This window comes from Talpa europaea, assembly GCF_964194135.1.
Source record: "Talpa europaea genome assembly, chromosome: 9".
NCBI classification, from domain to species: Eukaryota; Metazoa; Chordata; class Mammalia; order Eulipotyphla; family Talpidae; genus Talpa; species Talpa europaea.
Window position 1 is genome coordinate 94,713,799 of NC_140076.1, and position 27,652 is coordinate 94,741,450.

The 27,652-nt window shown below is 37.5% G+C and overlaps 1 protein-coding gene across 1 annotated transcript in view; it reads left to right on the plus strand.

The window, feature by feature from the left end:
• RPAP2 (RNA polymerase II associated protein 2) overlaps positions 1-27,652 on the plus strand; it is a gene marked incomplete at both ends in the record, with an annotated part of 74,734 nt that overhangs the window by 37,270 nt on the left and 9,812 nt on the right. The window contains one exon of the mRNA XM_084242430.1: positions 6,123-6,191. Within this exon, the coding sequence (XP_084098556.1) occupies positions 6,123-6,191 (69 nt within the window). The remainder of the gene's footprint in view (positions 1-6,122; positions 6,192-27,652) is intronic.

Here is a 27,652-nt window from a genome sequence, read left to right on the forward strand (position 1 = left end):
TCATCCTCAAGGAAGAACATTCCTGTTAGAAGAAAAAATGAACACAGTGAACAGCAGAAAACAGTGATAAATTTAGTATTGAGATGTGTGGAATAGACCTGAAGTGGCAAAGAGTACAAAGAAAGGTAGAATAGACAATATAAATCACGAAGTAGAGCAATTGATATATTTTTTAAAGATTTATTTATTTATGCTTACAAGAACTGGGGTACAGGCCAGAGGCACAGGGGGGTGTGAGAGGATTCACCAGAGACAGAGTGGGGAACAGAATAGGCAGATGGACCAAAATACACTGCTGAGGGGAGCAACTGTCAAGTCAGGAAAGGTCTGCTGTGCCATGTGGGTAGCTCCCTGGCTCGTAGATCGAACTTGTGCTGCAGTGGCTGCAGACAGCCTCATAGGTTGCGCCTTAACCCCTTGTGCCACCAGGGAGGCCCAACTGATATTTTTATAAAATTATCGAGGTAAAAATATTCAGCCTAGGACTGGGTTTTTTACTAAGAAGCATAGGGATAGGTCTCTAAATACTAGTAGAGATTAAACATTTTGGCCAAATATTAAAATAAATAAAGCCAGGAAGTATCAACATAGGATGAATTTCTAAAGTAGCAAAATTATCCAGAAATTAATTACTGTAATTTATCGTCAACAGTAGTAAGACTTAAGTTTAAAATGATAGTACAGGAACAATTTCTTGGCACTATCAGCTGTTACATTTCTTATGCAGTCACTGTACTGGACATTAGCTACACCAAATTGACACTTGTTTTCAACTAATACATTTAAAAAATCACTAATCTTTTTCTGTGCCACAGAGTCATTCAGGAAAATATTTTTCAATAAGATATTTGTAGATGGAATGAGGTGGGATTTATAGTTGACACAAATCTTAAAATTACTTCATCTTTGGCAACAGAAAAAGATAATTTTTTTCATGACTCATATTGTATTTAATTTTCTCGAGGTTTGTTTGTGATTTAGAGGTATAGGATCTTCTCCTTTAGGTGCTGTTACACACCATACCCACCAACAAAACACCCGTAGTCCGTCATAGTACACTGTTCACCCTCCTCATTTTGTTCTCTCCTCCCCTTCTGATAGCCTCAGTTCTACAGTCAGAGTTCTAGGATTTGTACTGGTTTTACTTCATTTGACACTTTGTTTTTGTTGGTCTATGTAAATGGCATCCATGTAGGTGACACCACCTGGTATCTGTCTTTCTCCTAACTTTATTTTGCTGAGCATAATCTCCAGTTCTATCTATGTTGCTGCAAATGGCCAGAGTTTATCTTTTTTAATAGCTGAGTAGTAGTTCATATATAACACATTTTTTTAGATAGATTTTTTTAATACTTTTTTTTTTTTAAAGATTGATTTATTTATGCATACAAGAACTGGAGTACAGGCCAGAGGTATGGGTGGGGGTGGTGAGAGGGTTCACCAGAGACAGAGCAAAGAACAAAACAGGCAGATTGACTGAAATACACTGCTGAGGGGAGTAGCGGGCAAGTCAGGAGAGGTCTACTGTACCATGTGGGTAGCTCCCTGGCTGGGGATTGAACTTGTGCAGCAGTGGCTGCAGATAGCTTCATAGGTTGCATCTTAACCCCTTGCGCCACCAGGGAGGCCCTATAACACGTCTTTTTGATCCACTCATCTGTATTTTGGCATTTCAGTTGTTTCTATAGCTTAGCTATTGTAAATAGTGCTGCAGTGACTATAGGAGTGCGTGTAACCTTCAGAGTAGTGCTTCTGTATTCTCTGGGTAGATAACCTGGGAGTAGAATTTCTGGGTCACACAGTAGATCCACTTTTAATATTTTGAGAAATCTCCATACTGTTTTCCAAAGGGGCCAGACCAGTCTACATTCCCACCAACAGTATAAAAGAGTTCTTTTCCTCCACATCCTTACCATCACTTGTGGTCTTTTGGATATGGGCCTTTTTCACATGTGTTATCTCATGGCTTTGATTTACATTTCCCTAATGATAACTGATAACAATCATTTGCCTCTTGGCTATCTGAATGTCTTCTTTGGAGAAGTGCCTGTATAGTTGTTCTGCCCATTTTTTAATTGGGTCATTAATTTTCTTTTTTGTTGAGTTGTAAGAGTTCATTGTAAATCTTGGCTAGCAGCCCTTTGTTGGATATATGGTATGCAAATATTTCCTCCCACTTGGTAGGGTGTCTTTTTGTTTTAGTGATAGTTTCTTTTGCTGTGCAGAAGCTTTTTAGTTTGAGTAGTCCCAATTATTATATTCTCTTTTGTTTTTCTTGCCATTGGAGACAAATCCACAATGATAAAAAGATCATTTTTGACACTTTATATATGTAGCCTACATAGACTCAAGCTAGTTGAGTTGTCTTAAGACAATCTTGTAGTTTTTTTTTGTTTTTTTTTTTTTAATTTAGGTTTGTTTACATTTTTTTTTTTAAAGATTTGTTTGTTTATACAAGAACCGGGGTGCAGGCCAGATTTGCTGGAGGGCGAGAGGGTTCACCAGAGACAGAGCGGGGAACAAAACAGGCAGACTGACGAAATACATTGCTGAGGGGAGCAGCGGGCGAGACAGGAGAGGTCTGACGCGCCATGTGGATCAAACTGGCGCTACAGAGGCTGTGGACAGCTTCACAGCGCTGTGCTCAACCGCCTGCACAACCAGGGGAGGCCCAGTTTTTTGTTGTTTAATTAAACAAAATGTGGTTGGAGTACAAGTTTCTCTCAACAATTTTTATTTCAATCTCTGAATTTTGACATCATATTTTGACTTTTGTATATCTGTTTCCATAATTAAGATTTTTTCCAACTCATGGTATTTTGAGGTGACAATGTTTTTAATTCATCATAAGATGTGAAGAATTCCCCAAAAGAACTTTTTTCTTGAGAGATTTATGAATTAAAAGGAAGTAAATAACTGAAATTTAAATGCAAGTTTTAAAGGTTATTTAATTTTTTGAATGCTGGTATGTAATCCATTCTGAAAAGATGAAATTACGATAAAATGTAATCTCTTATTTTTTTTTTAAATATTTATTTATTTATTTACTTATTTATTTATTTACACAAGCATTGGGTACAGTCAGAAGTGCGGGAGGGTGAGAGAACTCACCAGAGCCAGAGCGGGGAGCAGAGCAGGCAGAAAGACCGAAGTACACTGCTGAGGGGAGCAGCGGGTGGCAGGAGAGGTCTGCGCGCCATGCAGGACCCTCCTCCTGTGGCCGGGGAGCAGCCGGGGACCGAACCGGCGCTGCAGAGGCTGCGGGCAGCCTCGCAACCCAGCGCTCAACCGCTGCGCCACCGGGGAGGCCCTAATCTCTTATTTTTTTTAAAGATTGATTTATTTATGCTTACAGGAACTGGGGTACAGGCCAGAGGTGTGAAGGGTGAGAGTATTCACCAAAGACAGAGTAGGGAACAGAACAGGTGGATGTACTGAAATACACTGCTGAGGGGAGCAACGGGTGAGACAGGAGAGGTCTGCTGCGCCATGTGGGTAGCTCCCTGGCCGGGGATTGAACTCGTGTTGTAGTGGCTGCGTACAGTTCCATAGATTGCATCTTAACTCCTTGCACCACCAGGGAGACCACGTAATCTCTTATTTTCACATTAAACATTTTTCAAAGATACAATATTAAGAAAGTAATATATTCAGGATCTCCCTGGTGGCAGAAGGGATTAAACACCACACTATGAAGCAATTCGCAGCCTCTGCAGCACTTAGCATTATACTTTCAAGCTCCATCCATGTTGCTGCAAATTGTCTTTTTTGATTGTTGAGTAATATCCCATTGTATAAATATACCACACTTTTTGATCCATTTGTCTAATTTGGGACATTTGGGTTATTTCCATATCTTGGCTATTGTATTAATAAATAGTGCTGCAATATCATAGGAATGCAGATTTCCTTTCACATTAATGTTCTTGTGTCCTTTGGTAGATTCCTACAAGTAGGATCACTGGATCATGTGGTAGATCCATTTTCAGTGTTTTGAGGACCCTTCACTTAGCTTTCCGTAGTGGCTAGACCCGTTTGCATTCCTACCAGCAGTGTAAGAGTGTTTCTTTATCTCCACACCCTCTCCAGCACTTATTGTTTCCAGTTCTTTTAGTGGTCATTCTCACTGGAGTGAGGTGGTATCTCATTATGGTTTTGATGTGCATTTCCCTGATAATCAGTGATGTTGAACATTTTTTCATATGCCTGTTGGCCATTTGTGTTTCGAGAAGATGCTACTTATATAGCAGTAAAAGTTGGTAAGGGAGCAGGCCATGTTGCGTTCTGTGAAAATATATCAGATAGGGGAATAGCAGGTGTAGAGACTCTGAAGCAGAAACAGAGCTGGTGTATTTACAGTATACTAAGAATGTGGAGAGGCTAGATAAATGTGCCAGGCAAAGATACAAAGATAAATGGTTAGAGGAGTTTAGGGCAAGGCGCAGGTATGGCATGTATTACATTGGCTTTGTTGCCATAGTCATTCTTTCACTTACTCCAGGACGGAGAACAGTTAGTGGGTTCTGGACAAAGAAGTGATCTGACATAGATTTTTAACAGCTCAGCCTGCTGATTTGAGAATTACAATAGATTGGCAAAGAAAAGAAGACCATTTAGGACTGTGATAGTGATCTAAGCAACAAGTGATGTGGAGCAAGGTGAAGGAGGTGGCGGTAATAAGTGGTCAGATTCTATTTCAAAGTTAGAACCAACTGGATTTGATAACTGGTTGGATATGGGACATGAAGAGACTCAAGATTAATCACAAGATTTTTGACCTGAGCAACTAGATTCTGGAAGGATTGGGTAACCATTGCCTGATGTCAACATTGCACAAGAAAGAAAGGTATAGGGCCTCCCTGTGCTGCAGGGGTTAAAGACATAGCCCTATCAAGCTAATACAGATCCTGATCCCTGGCTGACCAGGGAGCAACCCATATGGTGCAGCAGACCTCTCCTTTTTCGCACACTGTTTCCCTTAGCAGTGTATTTAAGTATTTCTACCTGTTCTGCTCCCCACTCTGTCTCTGGTGAATCCATTCACCCTACCCCAAACCGCACACATACATCTCTGGCCCACACCCCACGTTTTTTTTTTTTTAATGATTTATAAGTTTGAGACTTTTTTTTAAGATTTATTTATTTATACCAGAGCTGGGGTACAGGCCAGGGGCGCAGGAGGGTAAGAGGATTCACCAGAGACAGAGTGGGGAGCAGAAAAGGCAGGCGGACCAAAAGCACTGCTACTGGGAGCAGTAGGCAAGACAGGAGAGGTCTGCTGCGCCATGTGGGCATCTCTCTGGCCAGCCGGGAATCGAACCTGTGCTGCAGAGGCTTTGGACAGCCACACAGCGCTGCTCTCAACCTGCTGAGCCACCGGGGAGGCCCCACCCCAGTTTTTCTGCGCAAAGGTAAATTTAAAAAAAAAAAACTTTAAAAAGATAGAAAGGTGGGCCTCCCTGGTGACACAAGAGGTTAAGCACCACTTTATGAAGCAATCTGCAGCCTCTGCAGCACGAGTTCGATTCCTGGCCAACCAGGGAGCAACCCACATGGCACAGCAGACCTCTCTGTTTCGCCTGCTGCTCCCCTCAGCAGTTTATTTCAGTCAGTCTGTCTGTTCTGTTTCCCACTCTGTCTCTGGTGAATCCTCTCACACACCCCGCCCCCGCCCCGCATCTCTGGCCTGTGCCCCAGCTCTTGTATGCATAAATAAATAAATCTTTTAAAAAAAAAAAAGATGGAAAGGTATAAAACACAAAATTTCTTATCATACAAGATTTAATAAAGTATTTCATTGGTGGAAAGCGTAGAGGAATGGTTACAGGAAAGGTGTATGTATGTTAGTAGACCATGCAATTTAGTTTGCCACATGTCTTCCCATCTTGTCTAATAGTAATATTGTTATAAATGTTAGTACTGGAGCACTTCCTTTTCAGATGGATAGATGGTTATTATCAGATACTGAATATTGAGCCACATTTTTATACTATTAACTCTTTCTTACCAAATTTAACAATTTAAAAATGATGCTCTTTGACACGTGTTATAAATCTGATTTTATCTAAAACTAGATTTATGTATTTATACCAATACTTTTATAAATTTTAACTATCTTTCAGATTAACAAATAGAAATATCATACACAAACCAGCAGAGTGGACCTTAATTGCGATGGTGTTGCTGTCACTGTAAGTACACTTTCAGATTTTAACTCTAAATGCTAAATATGAAGAATTTTGATTAGGGAAGAACAAAATATTTGTTGATTTTGTGAACTTTCTTTCCAATTTTTAGTATATGTGCTGCTGAAGTGAGCACGATTTTGTAAACTTTTTTGTACCTATGTTCTATGGCTTATTTATCTTTCCCATATGATAAAATAATTTTCATGTAAAGTGATACGTAATATTTATTTCTATTGTATTTTTTTATTTTTATATTCCCCATACAATTGCAACCCCCTTATTTTGACCCCAGTGATATGTAATATTTTGATAAGTTGTAATCATTTTGTATTATAGCATCTTTTATTTTTTCCCCAACTACCATCCTTTATATCCCCTTGACCCTTTCTCCCTCTGTCTCCCTGTCTCAGAAACCTCACTTAATTTATTAATGTCACTATTTTTTTAAGTTATTTCTGTCATATCATCCACTATGTAAATGTGTATTTGTCTTTGTCATTCTGACTTGCTTTACTACATATAATTCCATTGAACTCCTTACATTTTGCTCTAAATGGCAAGATTTCATTTTTTCTAATGGCCCATCGTGTGGTTTTACCACATTCTTGATCCAGTTCTCTTTCACACATGGGCATATAGGTGGGCATATTGGTTCTTTGTCCTAGTTATTGTAAATAGTGCAGCAGTAAACCTTGTAAAGCATACAGGTTTTTGGATTGATCGTTCTTTGGTTAGATGCCCAAGGGTGGGATTGCTAGGTTGTATAGTATTTCCATTCTATGTTTTTTAAGGTAAATCTTGATTGTTTTCCAGAATGTTTACACCAGTTTATATCCCCATCAACAGTGTAACAGGGCTCCTCTTTCTCCACATCTCTCCAACATTTGTTGTTGGGGGTCTTTACAATGTGTGCCATTCTTACATGTCAGAGATATTTCATTCTGGTTTAACCTGCATCACTTTGTATAGAGAGTGATGATGAACATTTTTGCATGTATCATCCTTCTAGATACCCTTTTAATTGAATTGTCTCTTCAGATCTGCTGCCCATTAATTGATTGGGTTGTTTGTTTTTTTTGTTGTTGAATGCTATACATTTTTCATATATCTTGGATACTAATCCCTTGTGAGTTAATGTTAGGTATTAATATTCTCCCATTCAGTCAGATGTTTTTTTAATCTACTTACTTTTTTCTTTTGCTTTATAAAAACTTTTTGAGGTAACCCTAATTGTTTTTCCTTTGGTTTCCCTTGCCATAGGTATTGTCTTCAAAGACATTGTTACCACTGATGTCATGAAATGTGTTGCCAGTATTTTCTTTTATATGTTTATTGTTTCAAATCTTACATCTATATCTTTAATCCATTTGGTATTTTTGTAGATGGAGTTAAAATAATACAGCTTCATTCTTTTTCATGTAGTCTTCCAGCTTTCCTATCACATTTTATTAAAGAGGCTCTTCTTTCCCCATTATATGATCATAGCTGCTTTATTGTAAACTAAGTATTGATATGTATGTGGATTTATTCCCGAGCAGTTGATTCTGTTCCATCAATCCATGTGTCTATTTTTATACAGGTACCATATTGTTTTTAGTATTGTTGCTTTCTAATGTACTTTAAAAATCACGTAAAGTGATGCCTTTTTTTTAATTAGGACTATTTGGCTATTCTACCCCTTTAATAATTTGAAAAAAAGGTTAATGTTTTTTGTTCATTTCCTTTGAAGAATATTCATGTTTTGATAGGGATTACATTAAAATTAGATACAGCTTTATTATAGAATGATGACTTTAATCATGTTTATTCTCCCTATTATGAACATGAAATGTCTTTTCATCTCCTTATGTCCTGTCTGAATTGTAACATCTTGTAGTTCTCATTATCTAGGTCCTTTGTTAGGTTACTTCCAAAGTATTTGATTCTTTCTGAAGCAATTGTAAATGGAATTATTTTCTTAATTTCTTTTTTTTCTCAGTCATTGATTGTATATAAAAATGCCATGGATTTTTATGTGTTGTTTTTGTAACCTGCCACTTTACCATATTTATTGTTTTTAGTAGTTTTTCAGCAGAGTTGTGTGTGTGATATCTTTGTATAGTGATAGTTTCACTTCATGTTTTCCAATTTGGATCACCTTTATTTCCTGTTGCTGTCTGATTGCTCTAACCAAACCCTAAATGTGATAACAGTGGGAATCCATATATTGTTTCTGATCTTCAAGGAAAAGTTTTTAGTTTACATCAGTAAGTGTTATCTAGTATATATGTAGTGTTATGTTGTATATATGGCTCATTTAATATTGAGATAGGTTACTTCTTTTCCCATCTTCTTGAGTCTTTCTTATAAATGGGCAACAAATGCTTTCTCTGTGTCTGTTGATGTTATGTATTTTATTTGTACTTTTGTTGATAAAACATATTATTTGATTATTTTACACATGGTAAAACATCCTTGTATCCCTGGGATAAATTCTACTTGATCATGATGTACAATCCTTACATATATTATCAAACTCAATTTGGTAGTATTTTCTTTAAGATTTTTATGTCGATGTTCATCAGAGATACTGACCTGTAATTTTCTTGTGCTGTGTTTATCTGGTTTTCATATTAAAGTGATGTTGGCATTATAAAATAAATAAGAAGCATTCCCTTATGTATTTTTAGAAATAATTGGGCCAGGATGTGCATAAGTTCTTCTTTAAAGGTTGGTAGAATTTGTAAAGCTGTCTGGTTCAGAGTCTTTGTTTTGGAGGAGATTTTTATTGCTGTTTCAATTTCCATGTTTATGATCAGTTTATTCAGCTTTTCTGTTTCTGCCTGGTATAGACTTGGTAAACTATATTATCTAGACTTATTTTCCATTTTACAAAGTTATTGAATTTATTGGTGTATAACTGTTTATAGTAATCTCCTGTGATCCTTTGATATGTTTCCTTGTCTTTCCATTTTTAGTTTTTATAGGCTGTAGTAGGGACAAACCTTCAAACTGCTGTCTTTTACTTGTTCAGGTGGCCAGAGAACTATCAACAAGGGATATTAAGTAGAAAGGATGTGCTGTAGGTACCACTGTAATGTAATGGGGAGCCGCAGTGATCCCCTTTAGGCCAACTCCTCAGCCTGAATATCTTGTATAATCTCAATCTCTAGGCTATATTTGAGCACTAGATGAAACGCTGAGCATGAGCATGGATTGTTATTGAGACAGTGGCACAAGCTTAGCATTGTTCTCTTTTTCAGTGCAGAGTCTGTGCCTGGGGGGTTAGTCCCTATTCTTGGGATTCCTGTGCTTAAGCTCTGGTTAATGAAAGCATTCAGTTGATGTCATGGTTTTGGGCCCTGGGTGGGAGGTAGCATCTGTTGAAAGCAGCACAGCCTACTGCTGCAAATAATATTCTCTGCTATGAGGAGACACAGGTGATCCAATGTGGATCTTCCCACCTGTTCAGGTTCCAGCTAGTCTCAATCAGAGGCTTTAGGCTCAAGCCAGTTGTTGTTCTGCACCCCTGCTCTTATGGTTCTCCAATAGTGGACCCTCTGTCCTGGATACCAGCTCTTCATACCCTTTATCCCACACAGTGCGAGGTCACCCAAAGTGACTCAAAGTCCCCCAAATGAGTGTATGTCCCTGAGTTAAATGGGTGTAGAGGGGCTCTGTATGCAGCCACCCATACCTCTCATGAGTTCTACTGCCACAGTATAGCTGCAAACATAGTTCAACAAAGTTTATCCTACCCCTTTCTGCTAGACCATTGCTCATGTTGTATGCTGTTTGTCTCTTAGGGATTATTAACTTTGTTCTGCTGCAGTTTAGTTGTGACTTTATGAAGAAGCCAATCTCAGTGTTTGTACTTTACTGCCATCTTGCTGGACTCCTACATTTGTTACCTTTGATAGAGAAGAAAATCCCCATGTGGGATATATACAGACTAGTCCTTTAATTTCATTTTTAACATTGAATGGACCTCAGTATTTTATAGTTGCATTTTTTGCCAACATATTTAATTTCATTTTCCTTCAGCACTTTTATCATTAATATCAGAAAAGTTTCATTTTCAAATTAGTGTACATCCTTAAAATCAGTCAGATTTAAAGGAACTAAAGTAACTGTTTGCTATACAAGCACTTACAAAACATTTAATATTCTTTCACCTTTGAAGAAATCACAAGTGGTTTCTAAGCGTTGTCTTTCTATGGGATTAATACCATCCAGTAAGTGTAGTAGTTTTCAGCTTGAATTGCAAAAAAGTCTTCTTTTGAGAACCATTCATTACTGTATTACCGTTGCTACTTGATGCTTGTTAGGTCATTAAAGCCCATAGGACACTGAACACCTACTGGACTCTCACAGGTCAAGAAGTGTTATGAGTCAACCTCATAGCATCTCCTGCCCTGCTTTTTCTTTGATACTGCTTCAGTCTAACATGTTCTGGCCTCATTGTCCCAAGGAATGCTGAGTTGGGAGACATTAGAGTAGGCTCCAGTGAGCCAGCATCTTTGTCTCCCAACCAGATATAACTCACACGATTCATTAAATCAGAACACAGAAAATAACTTTACTTGAATGCCCTGATATAAATTTTTCATGAGCCTTGTGAACAAATCGTTTGTCATTTCTACTATTCAGTGTTCCAGATGAACTGGTAATTTATGAAATAGATCTTACTAATTTTTTAGGAAGTTCTTTTTATTTTATAAAATTTGTAAATATTTTGGTCACTGGCAAAAATAAATAAATAAATAACAGTATCTCTGCTCACCCACCATATCCTATGCCTGCTAATGAACCCTCACAGATAACTGTTTAACTGTACTTCCGCAATTCATTATACTAAAGGGGAAGTAACTTTCTTGGTTGACAAGTCCGAGACCTAAGCACAGCAGTAATCTCAGAATCTTGCGCGGGAGGGTGAGAGAATTCACCAGAGCGGGGAGCAGAGCAGGCAGAAGGACCAAAGTACACTGCTGAGGGGCGCAGCGGGTGGCAGGAGAGGTCTGCGCACCATGTGGGACCCTCCTCCGGTGGCCGGGGGAGCAGGTGGGGATCGAACCGGTGCTGCAGAGGCTACGGGCAGCTTCGCAACCCAGTGCTCAACCGCTGCGCCACCGGGGAGGCCCCCCTCTAGCTTTTTAATATTTCTGCCTGCTCAGGAATCTGTGGCTCAACTGATACCCCTTTTCATTCATATTTTTATCCTTTTATCACACTTTAGAGTAAATATTGAATAAATTTAAAGAATAAAGTTAAAATACATGCCCATCAGGTTAAAGCTAATCCCATTGACTTCTATACAATGTAATTATACTTTAGTTTATATTTGCACTCCTCTTTCCTCCTATTTAGAAGTTCACAGTTACTTTTTAGAAAAGACAATTTATTGGGGAGAGAAAAAGCAGGCATGAGGGCCAGCAATGGGTAAAGAGCGTTAAGCCCAATGAAAACTAGGGAGACTTAAGATACTTAAAGAGACATACATGAGTGAAGAGAAAGGTAACAGACACATATTTATGAAGCAGTAACCCCCCCATTCAGCCTTTCAATGTATTGCCACTAAGATTGAACATAACATACATGGAATTATCTTATTTTTAAAATTTTAAATAATAATCCCATGATTTGGAAGATTTTCACATCTCAAATTTCTGATGAGTTTTTTTTGTCATTACTTGTACACTTTCCTTAAATTCATGTTAAACAAACTTTATAGCTAGAAAAGAGATTCTGAAGTCAGAATCTTTGACTTTGTCATTAAAGATGACTATCAGATAATATGTTCAGTTATTACTATAACAATGGTACTATTCTTTTATATAAACATTGTAGTTTTATATTACTAGCATTTAATGCCAAAAACTGTTTTTAGAATTCATTAGAACCACTTAAAAGAGGATACATGCACACAAATAATTTTATTAGAATTTTGCTATACTACCTGAAGTCCAACTTTTTTTTTAAAGATTTATTTATTTATGCATATAAGAATGGGGGTATAGGTCAGAAGTGCGAGGGGTGAGAGGATTCACCACAGAGTGGGGAAAAGAACAGGAAGATTGACTGAAATACATTGCTGAGGGGAGCAGCGGGCAAGTCATGAGAGGTCTGCTGCATCATGTGGGTTGCTCCCTGGCCGGGGGTGCTGCAGTGGCTGTGGTAAACTTCATAGGTTGCATCTTAACCCCTTGTGCTACCTGGGAGGCCTCTGAAGTCCAACTTTTGTTAGAGGGCAAAAAATCACATTCTGTATATAATAGTCCAAAAAATACAAAGCTGAGCCTTGAGTTTTCACATCTGCATTCTTACAAGTAAATAAGGTTTTTCTATAGCTAATCATCTTTTCTTAGTAACTTCCCTTACGCTTTCACAGATATATTAACATTTAAAAAGCCACAGGGCATAATTAATCAGTAGTATACTGATGGGAATTTTATGCACATTTATTGAAAGAGTTGGTATACTTGATCTTTGTATACTCCATGAGTGCATCGGTATATAAAAATATTCATGACCCATTCCCAGTTTAGATTTCTCAATATGCAATCTCATAGGAACTCCCAGTGTGACTGCAATATTTATTGATGTATATCAATAAATCACACACACACAGTATGTATTCATGTGCTAAATAGTTACCAAGAGCATTGCCTTAAGAAAGATGGCTGAAAGCAATATTTAACATTGACAGTTTATTTAACAATGAAGGATTGAGGTCCTTTGAATCATTTCATTTTTATTTAATAAATATTATAATGAACAAAACCTCTCAAGAATGCCTTACACACAGAACAAAATCTATAATAGTGCTGATTCATCCAGATTTTTGTTGTTGTTGCCTTAATAACTAATCAGGGATACAGTAACCTGGTTAAACACTTGGTTATAGTTACTTTATAGCTTAGTTGAATTTTATCAGACTTTATTCTCACATATGTTGAATACAAAGTTGAATCTGATTTTCCACATAAGTTATGCTCCCAAAAATAATTAGGCTATTTATAGTCTTGATGCATGAGTTTTAATACAAATGTGCATGTAGTATGCTATAAATATTTTAGTACCTAAATAAACTTTTAACGTGCAAAGCTTAATGTAGTTATATCTTTTGATGTGTTTATATGCCAAATTAGAAATAATTGTGTTCAGGTACATTTTATAATGCCTCCTCAATATATCATATATTTGTTTTTATATTGCTCATAATTCTCATTTTACCACTAATATAGAAAACCAGAAATTAAAGAATCACTTCTCATCACGGTCACAGTATTCAGAATAGTTTATTTGAAAAGGTTTTGACTGGTATTTTGGAGATTATGTAGCCATATATGCTACTTCTGAGCTTTCCCTTTTCTCCTTTCTATGTTCCCTCTGCTCTTGTAGTTTCCCATTCTTTGACCTCTGTTCTACTTGAACCTATAACATAAGAGGGGACTGTACAAATGCTGATCTAAAGCTGAGAAATCTTAGGAAAGGTGCATTCCCAGGCTGGCAGCCAAAGAGAAATAATATTAGAAAGATATTGAGAAGCAGACTGACTGCATTATGTGCAGGCCACATATCAGAAATAAGAAATAAGTTTCCTCAATGGTTGCCCTTATTGAAAACGTAACTTTTCACCCAAGTTTAACATGGAGCCCTTGTAAATAAGTCACTACTTTATATTATGATGATGTATGGTTTATTGTAACAAAAGAGTCAAATGTCTCTTAGTGAATAACCAGGAAGAGAGAGATTTTGTGTTTCATGGAAATTATTTTGTTATCTAATAAAGGTGATGAATACTTACGGTGTATTACTTAGAAAGAATAGAGAGTAAAAAATGAAGTGGTTGAACATGGACATAATGCTATTCCTAGTTTTATCCCTTTGGTGTTCTCTGATGGAAAGCTTTCAAGATTATCTCTAAAAATGTCTTTCATTTTATTTATCTGAACTGTGTTTTCAATGAACTGTGGCCCATTTCCTAGACAGAGATCATGCAATAGTTTATTCCTCCTAAAAGCTTTATGTTTTCTTGTTTAGGGAGTAGTATGTAAGTCCTTGGAAATGTTATTTTGACAATCTGGACTTGACCATGATCACTAAATGAAGCCATCACCAGACATGAGCAGCCACTTTAGGTAGCTGTCGTACAGATAGATCTGGGGAAAGACACTTCCCAGGGCACCAGGCATAAATGGAAAGATGTCACTAAGTCTTTTGCCTCTGCAGATTGTTTTTTTTTTTTTTTTTAAAGATTTATTTATGCATACAAGTGGGGGGTGGCCGCGGGGGTGGGAGATGAGAGGATTCGCTAGAGAGTTGGGAGCAGAACAGGCAGATCTACTGAAATACACTGCAGGGGGGGCGAGACAGGAGAGGTTTCCTGTGCCATGTGGCTAGATAGCGCTGTCTTTAACCCCTGTGCCACCAGGGAGACCTCTGCAGGTTGTTTCTTATAACCCACCTATTGCTAATTTTCTAGAGAAATTTGTGAGCAAACCATGAAAGATGAAAAGATGTTTACTTAGAAATTGATTGGTTCTCAGAAGTATTGCAAAGCTTTTTTCTAAACATTGACAACTTGGTTTTGAATATTTGAGACCATAACAGAAGATCATGAAATAGGTTTTTATATTTCCTTTTAATTGTGAATTTTTTATATTTAATTAAAAATTTTATTGGGATATCATTTACAATGTAAAAGTCACTATTTTTACATGTACAAGTCACTGGTTTTTAGTTTATTCAACTATATGTGCAACTGTCACCCTAATTCTAGAACATTTACATTACCTCCAAAAGAAACCTCTTATCTATAAACTTACTCCCAATTTCCTCTTTCCTCATCTTCTGGCAACCAGATTTACTTGTTTCTATGAACATTTTATATAAATGGAAATTTATGTGGCCTTTTGTATGACTTGACTTAATGTTGTCAAGGTTAATACATATTGTAGCATGTAACAGTACTTCATTCCTTTTTATGGATGAGTAATTAATTATTCCATTGTATGGCTATACCACATCTTTACCCATTTATCATTTGATGCACATTTGCATTGTTTTCATTTTGAGCTGTTATAAACATTTCTGTAGAAGTCTTTGTGTGAACATGTTTTCAGTTCTCATGTATATACCTAGGAGTGGAATTACTTGGTCATATGGTAACCATTCAATCTTTTGAGGAACATTAGGACCATTTTCCATAACAGCTGCACTGTTTTAAGTTTCCATTGGCAATGTATGAGCATGCCATCTATTGATCCTTGAACCTTAAAGGTCATCATTCTTGTCTCTCACACAGTAGTAATTTTAGAAGCTTTTATTGTACTTTTTCCAAAATTGAAATATGCTTATTCTAATTGATTCTAGAACTCCATGGCCTTTAACATCAATTTCTTATGTTCAAGGAATTTATACCACATATACAATGAATATCTATGAATGCCACTACCAATTAAAACATCATAATGTTGAATATGAGGCTATATATTAAATGTCTGAACTATAACTGGTGGTATTTATTTTGAATTCCTTGGCATCCATAATTTTTTTTTTTGCTTGAATAAATCTTGGATTTTCACTATGATGTTTACTATCACAGAACCTTTGCATTCTAAAGTAGTTACCTATTTAGGGATGATAAAACAATAATTATATTATTCCTAATTCCCCTATACTTGTTGCTGACATTAACGTAGGAAAAATATATTTTACTTGAAGTAACTTCACCCTTAGACAGCAGACCATGTGGAAATCCAAATATTTTCTAAGGAGAGAATAAAACTTGTTTAATTTTTAACCAAAGCATACTTTCAACAGTTATTGTCCCCTCAGAATTCCCCAATTTTTGACAATTTGTAATGCTAGGTTTCTTCAGTCCATATGTAGCTGAAAGTTACCCACATCAGACCACTATTCATAGTAGTCACAAATGATCTTCTGCAAAAAGGCATGCTCCCCAGCTTGCCCATCCCAAGTAGCAGCAGCAGTGGTGACAGCAGGCAGCAAGTATCCCACTTGGCACTTAACTAATCATAGCCGTGACTTAGTCCATTCTCCAGATCTTCACATCTTGGCAGAGGTACCTCAGAGGACAGGCTGGGAGAGTCTAGGAAGCTTAAGGGTATTATTGCCCCAGCTTCAGGGTTCTGCACTACGAAAGTGTGAAAATCAGTGTATGTAGACATCACTGGCAAGTTCCCTATCAGTCTTCAGAGGGGGGTGGGGTGGGGGAGGAAGAAAACAATTCTGAGAGAATTGTTACATAGCAGTAGTTAGGAAGAAAAGCTTTTCCAACACTCAGCTAGAAAGTTGCTCTAAAGATCTGTCTCAAACAGGATTTAGATATAAAGTTTAAAAGTCACTACAGCCCAGCCCTTTAAACAAACCTATGTGTAATATACCACTACAAAGTGAGTTACAAAGAACTTGTTTCTTTTGAATTAGAAATATCAATGGAAAGCATCCCTGCTTCCTTATTAATAGGTAATCCTAAAGCATTAAATGCAAACATTATCAGGGCATAAGCCATCTGTTATAAGAAAAACATTTTATTTTATTTGGCTATCATAGTCTTTTATAATCAAAGTTTTTATCTTAGTTTTCTAGATAATAGTTCTGAAATAGAAACCCACAATAACATACTTTTTCATTGTCTATTCTTGTCTATTTTTCTTAGAAGTCCTTTTAGTCTCAAATGCCTCTTGGTTTTTCAAATTTTGGGACTTTAGCTTTGTACCTAGATATAATTAAATGAAATTTAAATTTATTTAGTGTTAAAAACAATATATTTTGTTAGATGTAATTCCTTTACCCCAGAGACCACCTGTTGCTATGCAAGAAGTTTCTTAAACCCTAAACTCAGTCTTGTTCTGGATTGTATCCTTTTGTCCCCTTGTACTATAAGTGTAGTCTTGTATAAGTTTCCTAACTTGATTGTACATTTTATTTTTTCTTACTGGCAATATGAGAGATTGGACTAAATAGACCTTAAATCAATTTAGCAGAGCAAGCTCAACTATGACATGTTGTGAGAAACTCTTCTAATGCAGTTATGTCAAAGACTACAGAAAGAGATGAGTATATTTAGCTTGAAAATTAATTTTGCTGATAGCCATCAGTGACACTGTCCAATCGTCACTACCTCGTTAGGGATCCTCCTCATTAAGCTTGGTAAAGCAATGCTTTTTGAATGATAGGGCTAGTGACATTCTGGGAAAATACTGAGAGTATTTGTTAAATGGAAGACACTTCCAAGACTCCTTTACTTTCTTCCCACCAGACTTAGCTGGCTTTATATCACTTCCCGCGTCAAAAATGAGAGACTCACTCTGGATGCAAAAGTATCTCAGCATTATGCTGAAGTTGTCATAAAGCAAAATAAATGTGTACATTGATTATTTTAATGTAAAAATAAGCAGCTCTGTGTTGCTTACAGAATCGTCACTACTACTGTGGGCCTCCCTCCATTCCACTTTCTTTTTTTTTTTTTTTTTTTCTGTAAATGAATCTAATCAGTGAGTAAGGACATGTAGAACAGTGAAAGTTTCTGATTTCTTAAGATCACATTCAAGGAAAAATTTTAAAGTTCTAGTTCTAGAATCAAGTTTTCCTTTTTTACTTCCTTCCCCCCGCCCCCCATGAAAAGATCCCAAGTGTTCATTAATACAACTTCTTTGAACTAAATATGGTAATTGCTTTTCTGAGATAATGCCATCTTGAGAGGCAAATCTTCCTTTAACTAGTTTCACTGAATGTATTTTATTAACAAGTCTTGCAAACCTGGCTTAAAATGAGAAAAAGTTATTATTCCCAGGTATGAGTGCTTCTTAGATTCAGTAATATACTTATTATTTCATTTGATCCTCACAATTCAGTGAGGTCAGTGTTGGTAACCTGATTCCAAGAGGAAGGCACAGGTTCTGGGAAGACAAGCACTTTATCCAAGGTCATGTCCAAACTGGGATTCAGATTCAGACCTGTCTGACTTCACAATGTATGTACTTTCCACCACACATTGTACTTCAGAAAGGTGTGTATACAACTAAAACAGTATCAAAGGATCCAAAGCAGGTTTGAGGTTCAAGATAATGTAATTTTCTGAGAACCAGGCACTTACCCTGTGCTGACCAAGGCCAAGGCCTGAAAGTAAAGCCTGTGGTTTTGGCAATAAAATGATTGTGGCTGATGTCTGAGAAAACTTTTCATAGAATGATGGTGTGGAGAGCAGACTGCAAGGGCTACTCTAGTAGACAGGTGTGGCGATACTAGAGAAAGCAAATGTTGACCACTATTTTCATATGGTTGATGGGAGAGGGACTGTAACTTGAGATGACAGGGTAAATCTTCAGAAGACTTCTCAGGATGGTGAAGACTTGAACATTTTGGTAGCAGAGGGGAGATAGGTAGGGTGGAAGAACTAAAGACGGAAGGTAACTAAGATGTGGCCCATGAAGAAACTGGGAAAGTCATTAAAAGTGTTTTTGCCCATTACCTCTTCTTCCCTAATTCCTATCACCCACCCTGCTTTCCCACTGTTCCCTCTATGTATTTCTCTCTCCTTTCCTTGAATATCAGTGTTACTTGGTAACATTTTGTCTCCTGTACTTAATTTCAAAAGTGCATAAACCAAATCCTGTATATTATTATTTCATTACTTGCTCTGCTTGAATTCTTACCTGCCTCTACCATAGCTCTGTGATCTGACCTAAGAGGATTAAAATTTAGGGCTGCATTTCTAAGCTTGATGTATGCAACCACTGTGTTAAATTCTATTAACTTTCCCCCTCCATATTCATGATTTTTATTTTCTCTGCCACATTATCTATCATGACCCACAGATCAGCCTCAGGGACATATACCTATACTTCAGCACACATGCACACAGTTTTCTACATGAGCACAAAAGACTTCCCATCCATCCAAGTTTGAACAATGTGTAAATAGGACTAAACCAAGAAAGGCAAGTTTGAAAAGGTTTTCTTGCCAAAACATAATCTCCTTGCAGCCAAAGACATTGTCTAGATTACTTTTGTTTCCCAAGTACCAAGCGCTCAAATGAATTAACAGTAAGCACCCAAAAGAATTAACAGCTTAAGGGCCTCCCCAATGGTGCAGTGGTTGAGCGCTGGGTTGCGAAGCAGCCTCTGCGGCGCCGGTTCGATCCCCGGCTGCTCCCCGGCCACCAGAGGAGGGTCCCACATGGCGCGCAGACCTCTCCTGCCGCCTGCTGCTCCCCTCAGCAGTGTACTTCGGTCCTTCTGCCTGCTCTGCTCCCCGCTCTGGCTCTGGTGAATCTCTCACCCTCCCGCGCTTCTGACTATACCCAGTGCTTGTATAAATAAATAAATCTTTAAAAAAAAAAAAGTTTGTAGGCTTTGTTACACAATAGCACATTGGACTTCTAAATAAACTTAAAAAAAGAAAAAAAAAGAATTAACAGGTTAAGTATCCACATAGTATTAGCAGCACTGGTAAACTGAGTTCCATCGGGGGAGAGAACAAAAATACTTGCTTGCTGTTATGAATGAAAGGAAGAACAGTGAACTCTGGGTCTCTGTAATAATTCATATTTTCCAGACTGGATGTAGTCTGATAAGGATGTGGCTGTTTCATCTAAAAAGAATTGCTACTTTTGGGCCTCCCCTGGTGTCGCAGCGGTTAAGGGTCCCACATGGTGTGACAGACCTCTCCTGCCGCACCCGCTGCTCCCCTCAGCAGTGCATTTTCATTAGTCTGCCTGTTCTGTTCCCTGCTCTGTCTCTGGTGAATTCTCTCACCCTCCCGCACTTCTGACTGTACCCAGTGCTTGTATAAATAAATAAATAAATCTTTAAAAAATAATAAAATAAAGCACAACATTATTAAAAAAAATTACTACTTTTAACCAAACCTAGTGTTGGCAAATAGATGTTTATATAAAATCTTTAATAAAATTAATGAAAAATAAAGTTAGATGTGAAAGATTATTTTTAAGTGATGTAATTATAAAATTAGTGAATATTTTAATTTTTGAGTATTTCTTTGATTTAAAAACTGTATTCTAAATACTACTTTTATCTTCCTTAGACTTATTTATCTTTTGTGAGGTGATAAAATTAGAATTTGTTAGAGATTAATCACCAAGCATGTAGATATAGCACTAAATTTTTTATTTATCTGATGTATCACATACATTCTAGAGAATTCTTTAAATTTTTTAAATTTAAATTTTTTGATATTTGTTCATTGAATTGGAAGCATCTGTCAAATATTAATGGCTCCTAATGGAAAATTTCACTTTAGAGGCAAACTCTTTCTTTAGTTTTACTGAATATATTTTATTAACTAGTTTTGCAAGATTGGCTGACAGTAATGAGAAAAATTATCATTCCCGGGTATATGTGTGCTTCTTAAATTCAAGATCCCAATCTCTTAGTGTGTTTTTTCTTGTCTTTAAACACTTCCGTTTAGACTGTACATTGTTGAGACTTAACACTTTTTTAATATTCTTCCTGCCTCTGACTTTTCTTTTCTCTTTCTGGTAATTCTAGTTAACAAAACTTAATGAGGCAAAACTCAGTGCTTCCACTTTACTCCTTGTTTAAATATTTTTACAAAGTTTGAGAGCAGATTATAATGGTTTAAGGGTAAAACGAAGCCTCTATCCGTTTTGCATGAGGTGTTTGAGAATTGACTACTTTTCATATTAGTGCAACTCAGGTATATTCTGCCTTAAAAGATGGATACACAAGGTTTCAATTTCATACAAGGTGAAAATTCCAGTATAGCAAATGCAATGTTTGGTGAACACCTCCATTTTCTATAGAGGTTTTCCACAGAAATTGAATTGCCTGCACTATTTCAGTTTCGTTTATTTACTGATTTTCTTTCCAGTGAGTTTGCCAGGCCTCACATGCTGATGATATGTTCATCATATGGAGGTCTTTCATTACAGTGAGTGAGAAATCAGCAAAAATATTTCGAGAATAAAGTAACTGTCAGGTTATAACTAGTGTTCCTGTGGTGTCAGTGCAGAGGAAAATATTGCTTATCTGAAACACTAAGACTTACACAACTTTTACATGACAAAAATTCCCAAACCGTAAAATCAAATGACATTAATTCCTGCAGCTAAGTTTATACAGTAAGATAGATGGTTAAACAGTGAAAGTAGGGCTAAAGATACACTTTTCCAGAAGGGGGTGAAAGATACACATTTGGGAAAAGAAAAAATTTTGTATATAATTTGAGGAAATATATGCATTTCTTTATCCCAGGTTAAAATGAAGGGGAGTCAGTGAGTATAAATTTCTGAGAAACTTATTAAGAGTAGGAGAGGGCCTCCCTGGTGGCGCAGCGGTTGAGCGCTGGGTTGCGAAGCTGCCCGCAGCCTCAGCGGCACCGGTTCGATCCCCGGCTGCTCCCCGGCCACCGGAGGAGGGTCCCACATGGTGCGCAGACCTCTCCTGCCACCCGCTGCTCCCCTCAGCAGTGTACTTCGGTCCTTCTGCCTGCTCTGTTCTCCGCTCTGGCTCTGGTGAATTCTCTCACCCTCCCGTGCTTCTGACTGTACCCAGTGCATGTATAAACAAAACAAACAAACAAACAAATAAATAAATAAACATGCCTCTATAAAAAAAAAAAAAAAAATTAAAAAAAAAAAAAAAAAGAGTAGGAGAGAGATTAAACAAAACAATTTGTTTTGGACAAAAAAACATTTAAGCATGTTTGTTGGCTATGGATAAGAAGCCAGTAAAGAAAAATAATCTGAAGGTAAGGGCAAGGTGGAGGGGTAGGTACATAGAGGAGGCACACAAGAAAAGGGATTATGGTTACAGACAGATGGAGTAGTCTGAACAGGAGAGAAAGAGAATACAGAAATAAAATAAGTGAAGAATAATGTGGTTGGTTTTTAAGAAGAGAGATTTTTAAAATTGCATTTGACAAGCCCATTTTTCTATTGATTATGAGGCAGTGTTCTAAGAATAAAGAGGTGGTGGTTGGGTGGAGTGAAAATAGTGTTAATAGTCATTTAGCGGATCCAGAAAAAGAACTAATCCACGGCTAAAGAAAATTGACAAGTGACTGAGTACTCAGATGAGACTAGAGAGCACAGATTTATAGTAGTATCAATCTTCAGAGTTCCTTCTTCCTCCACTCCCCCACCTCCAGTAGTTTTTAGCCATCCTATTGGTATGGAGAAAGCAGGTTGTTGTATTGATCTCAGGTTGTATTTCTTATGAATAAAAAAACCTAAGATAAGAATGCACAAGAGGGGGAGGGAAGGGCGGGGAGAGGAAGGACTAGAGTCAAAATAAAGGGGGGGGGGCAATTGTATGGGGAATATAACCAAAATGAAAATGCATACATTGTGCAAAAATGAAAAAAGATGTAAGAATTATATAAAATATTTAAATAATAAAAAAATGCAAAAGATTCAGAAAACTGCTGGCAAGATTAGTTCAAGAAATCAGAATTACAAGAAATCAATTACAACTATAATTGTTAGTGGAGTTGCGGTAGGAAGAAAGTTGTCATCCTAATCAGATACTGCTTGTACCCTCACTCCTTCACTCCCCCAGCTATTACATAGCTCGCAGACCAAAATTTTTAATTTTTTTCCTGGGCAACTACGTTTGTATGTCTCTCAAGCAGTTCAAACGCTTAAATCTGAGACAAGCTCATCTTCCCTTTCAAATGTCTCATTTCTTTTGGTACCATCTTCCTCAAGTTGTCCGTCTCTCTCTCCTGTGTCATCACTTGCTCAGCCCTGCCTTTGTAACAACTCATAGCCATGGTTTCTCTCTTTTCTGACTGCTGCTAACCCACATCAGGCCTTTATTACTTGCCTGCACTGCTGCCATGATAGTCTTCCTGAACGACTCCACCATGTGGTCTCTTCCCTCAGTTAGTCCATCCTTCCTCCATTTATAAGTTTAGTTTGGCTTTGATGGGGCAAGCCTTTGTTCAGAAACCTCAGGATGCCCCTGTCCCTACCACATAATTTTGAAATTTAAGGCCCTCCTAAAGTGGCCCCAACCTGCCTCTCTAATTTATTTTCTATGTGCCCTTACATTGTGTCCACTGTTTCTCCTACAAGCATCCCTGTTAGCAGTGACCTGTGCTTAAATTTAAGCCTTTCCTTTCTGTATTGCTGTTCTAGTTTTAATGCCCAAGTCAAATGTCACCATCTCTTAGAAACCTCCTTTAACTTCTCCGCAGGTAGAACTAATACCTGCCTTGTATAAATTCCTGTAGATGAGACCTTTCTTTTGGACTGTATTTCCTTCTGCTTTGTCATGTGTCTTTGTAAAGGTCTCATTTACTTTGTTACTTTTGTTAACACTTGGTCCCCATGTGATTAAAATCTACGCAGACATAATTGAGAACATGGCCCTTAATTCTAATGCATTTATTAGTGTGGTAGGTAGAGGTGTGCTGAATTAGTTGCTTTAGCTGTTACTGGGATTTGTTCACTGAGATATTTCTTAGGTTTCTTGTAGTCTTCTTCATTAGTTAATGATGTTGGAAGGCGATCCTTGGCTGTGACAGAGAATGGATGAATTAGAAGCAATAGAATGGTCAGTTTTCATTAGCATGTATTTTTTTGTAATGACAGATTTAAAAGCTATTTGAAGAGCATATACAAGTGAGCCTTTGAAATCCTAATGTATAGTCAGTTCTTAAAATGAATCAGACGTGAGCGTGTGTGGTATAGTGGTTAGAGGTATAGACTAGTGGGAGTACTTTTGGGGTTATTTGCTCATCTCTTGCTAACTTACATGACCTTAAGAAAGTCACCTGAGCCTCATCTTTGAGTTAACACTTGCTGCAACTTCACAGAGAGGTTGAAAGACCGACAAGTTAGTTTCATAAAGAAAAAATTCTTTTTACAAACTTTGAAATCACTGTAGCTTATGTTTAACTCAGTGGTTCAGATCCTGCCACAAAGGAAACAACTAGGGAAAAGATCTGGTACTCTTCTAGGGAAATGAATTCCTTTGCTCCAACTTAGAAAGCCACCCACCCATCCATTTTGAAGTATATAAATTTTACACTCCACTCTAATCTCTTGGCATTTGTTTCCTTGTCAATCGTAACACATACTTACTCTTAGCAACATCAGCAGCAGCTGCTAGCCCAGTGCCATGGAGTAGTCTGGGTGGCCCAGTCCATATCATCTTATGAGAAAGGAAATGCTTTTCACAGAGTGGCTGTTTTGTTCGTTCTTGGTGCCTTGGTGGCCGTTGTTACTTCTGGGAGGAAGCCAGGAGCCACAGATTAAACAGATGTTTTTAGAGAATCACTGAGAGTTGAATCTTCTTCTGCCTTCCTCCTAGTAAGAAACAAGAAAGGTGGAAAAAGAGTAATGTTGAAAATGAAATCCTAGTGACTTGTATGCTAAGGAGGCTTGACTACAAAATTCCTTTTGAAACCATGTTCTAGATTTTTGAAAAATATCTGAGCGAGGCATTTGCAGAATGTCTTGGGTTTGTGTGAGCCCTCAAATTTCTGAAAATAGATGACATTTTGACCCATTGTGTTATTTACTGGTCACAGCTCTTTGTTTCAGTTTTGAGAATGTGTGCAGGCAGAGGTATTCTGGTTTAATCCTTTATCACTTAACACTTGTTTGTAGAGAAGGAGGGAAAATCCCAACTCACTTTTTAGAAGAAAACAAAATTTGGGTAAAACAATGATTGTTGCTGTCATGCAGAAACAAGAATATTGAAACTTGTCTGATTAGCAGTGACACAGGTATCCTTTTCTAGCACTGCTTTTAACAAATGTGACCCTGGACAAATCCCTTAACCCGTCCAAAACCTCAGATATTTTAACTGTCAAAAGCTGGATAGGTTGAGATTAAATCGCACTTGAAGAAATTAAGTGATACACCCTCATAAAATAAGACTCTGCACTTAGTAAACCTCATCCTTTAGATTCTTTATTTACCTAAGTCATTATTAATAAAGATGCCCCATCTATCCCCAAAGACTTTTTCTTTTATTCTGAGCTCCTAAGTTTCAGATATTATATCTGTTCTCTTTTCATTGATTAAATAACAAGTGAATGTATTGCCTAAGCAGGTAAACATTGAAATCATTTCCTCTTTCTCCTTCCCACTCCTAACTTTTGAAGGATGGGAGCATGAGTATTAAAAAAAAAAAAAAAAAAAGATTCTTTTAAGCTCATTATCTTTTAGCAGTCTGTGCATGTTCATCACCTTTATGCATGGTGATCAGCAGAACAGGTTTCCCTACTGCAGCAGAACTCTGTATGAACCCAGTAATTTCTCAAATCTGATAGGTACAGAAAAGTGTGTGGCTTTTCACTTCCTCTCCCTTCCTCCAACCCCAAACCATAAAGAAGCATGCTTTCTGGTGACATTTATTCACATAGACATTCTCATCGCTATTCGCTTCAAATTATTAAGAGTGATGTTCTTTGTCATTTTACAACAGCCTACCAGTTTGAATCTGTGAGTTTAGAAATCAGTAATAGACACTCGGGAAACTACCTCTAAGAGTTATTGTTTCTCTTAGTTTTGAGGGTCAACTAAGGCTATCTGTGCTATATTATTTCAGGCAAATGCCTAGTATTCTCTTCACAATATTACCCAAATAATTCCGGAAAGGACAGCTCAGACCATGCTGTGTTTCCAGTGTTCTAGGAGCTGCATTATGGCTTCCCCAGTGGGGATGAGTACAGTAAGCAAAGCATAGGCACTCACTGAGACAGACCATTTAAAAATCTAGTTCAGGTGGTGCCTGTTAATGTGATAATATACATCTGAAGAGTACCATCCTATACCTCTTAATCATATACAATGTTGTGAAGCAGAATCATCAATTAAATAAAAATCCTAATTTATTAATGATTCTTGTTGCACTACAGAAGGTGAATAACAGTGTTCTGTCAGTTGTTTAGCTCCACTTGGTCAATAAACTATATAGCTTTCGCTGGTGTTAGGATACAAACCAGTGACCCATGAAATTGTAGGGAACTTACTTCTGAGGCTTAGTTAAGAGTTACATAGCTCTTTATCTTTGGATGTAAGGATTTGTAAAAATGTCACTTCTTAATCAAATACCTCCTTTGTTTCATTTGTTAAACTTTGAAATGCCTCTTACTCTATTGTATATAATATTTCCTGTTAACCAGATGTTGTTTGATGGCTTGGTGGTAACAAATGGAGGGTACCTGTCCTAACCTGACTTGCATTCTCTCCTTTTGATGTGTAGCATATGTGGAGCAGTCAGCTAAATAAAGGTCTTATCAATAAGATGCAGTTTGACAAACTGGCTTTTTGCTTTTGTTGTCAAGCCATTTACCATATGGTAAAGAGTAAGTTATAGAAGGATGCCTGTCTTTTCAGAATAGAGATTTGAATCCACAGAGTTCATGAAAAGTTTCCTCTCGTTTGTGATTTATACATTGCAAGTTGTGTCTTTTTTTCAAGTTATATTCATAACATACAGACTGTGGTAAGCCATTCTTTAGAGGTTTTGTTTGTTTTTTAAAGATTTATTTGTGCATATAAGAGCTGGAGTACAGGCCAGAGATGTAGGGTGTGAGAGGACCCACCAGAGACAGAGTGGGGAACAGAACAGGAAGACTGACAGAAATACATTGCTGAGGGGAGCAGAGGGCAAGACAGAAGAGGTCTGCCGCGCCATGTGGGTTGCTTCATAGTGCTTCATAGTGCGGGTGCTCAACCCCTGTGCCACCAGGGAGGCCCAATTCTTTAGAGTTTTTTATCCATACCTAAAAGCACTTGAAGGAAATAAATTGAAACAAAAAATCTTTTGCTTTTATTCACCACACATTTTCTGTTAATTATTTTAAAGATGTTTCTTACATAAGACACAATGTTAAATACTGACTGGTATATCACTGTTTTATTTAAGGAGTAGTTGTTTGGGCCCAGCTTATTGTAGTTTTCTTTGATATTCAGTTACAGGTTGCAAGACTGAAATAGAGGCTTGATTCTCTTTTAGTATATAATTTTAGTTCTTTGGTGAAAAAGTTAAACAGGCAAGCAACTGGCATATCATGGTTTACTAGGGTACAGATAAAGGATTAAAAGAAGCCCAGAGACCTCCCCGGTGGCGCAGCGGTTGAGCGCTGGGTTGCGAAGCTGCCCGCAGCCTCTGCAGCGCCGGTTCGATACCTGGCTGCTCCCCGGCCACCGGAGGAGGGTCCCACATGGCGCGCAGACCTCTCCTGCCGCCCGCTGCTCCCCTCAGCAGTGTACTTCGGTCCTTCTGCCTGCTCTGCTCCCCGCTCTGGCTCTGGTGAATTCTCTCACCCTCCCGCGCTTCTGACTGTACCCGTGCATGTATAAACAAAACAAACAAACAAACAAATAAATAAAAACATGCCTCTATTAAAAAAAAAAAAATTAAAAAAAAAAAAAAAAAGAAGCCCAGAGAACCAGTTTAACAAGAAAGGTGGGTATTTGCTAAGAACCTGAAATTTTACTTGAAAAATAACTTAAT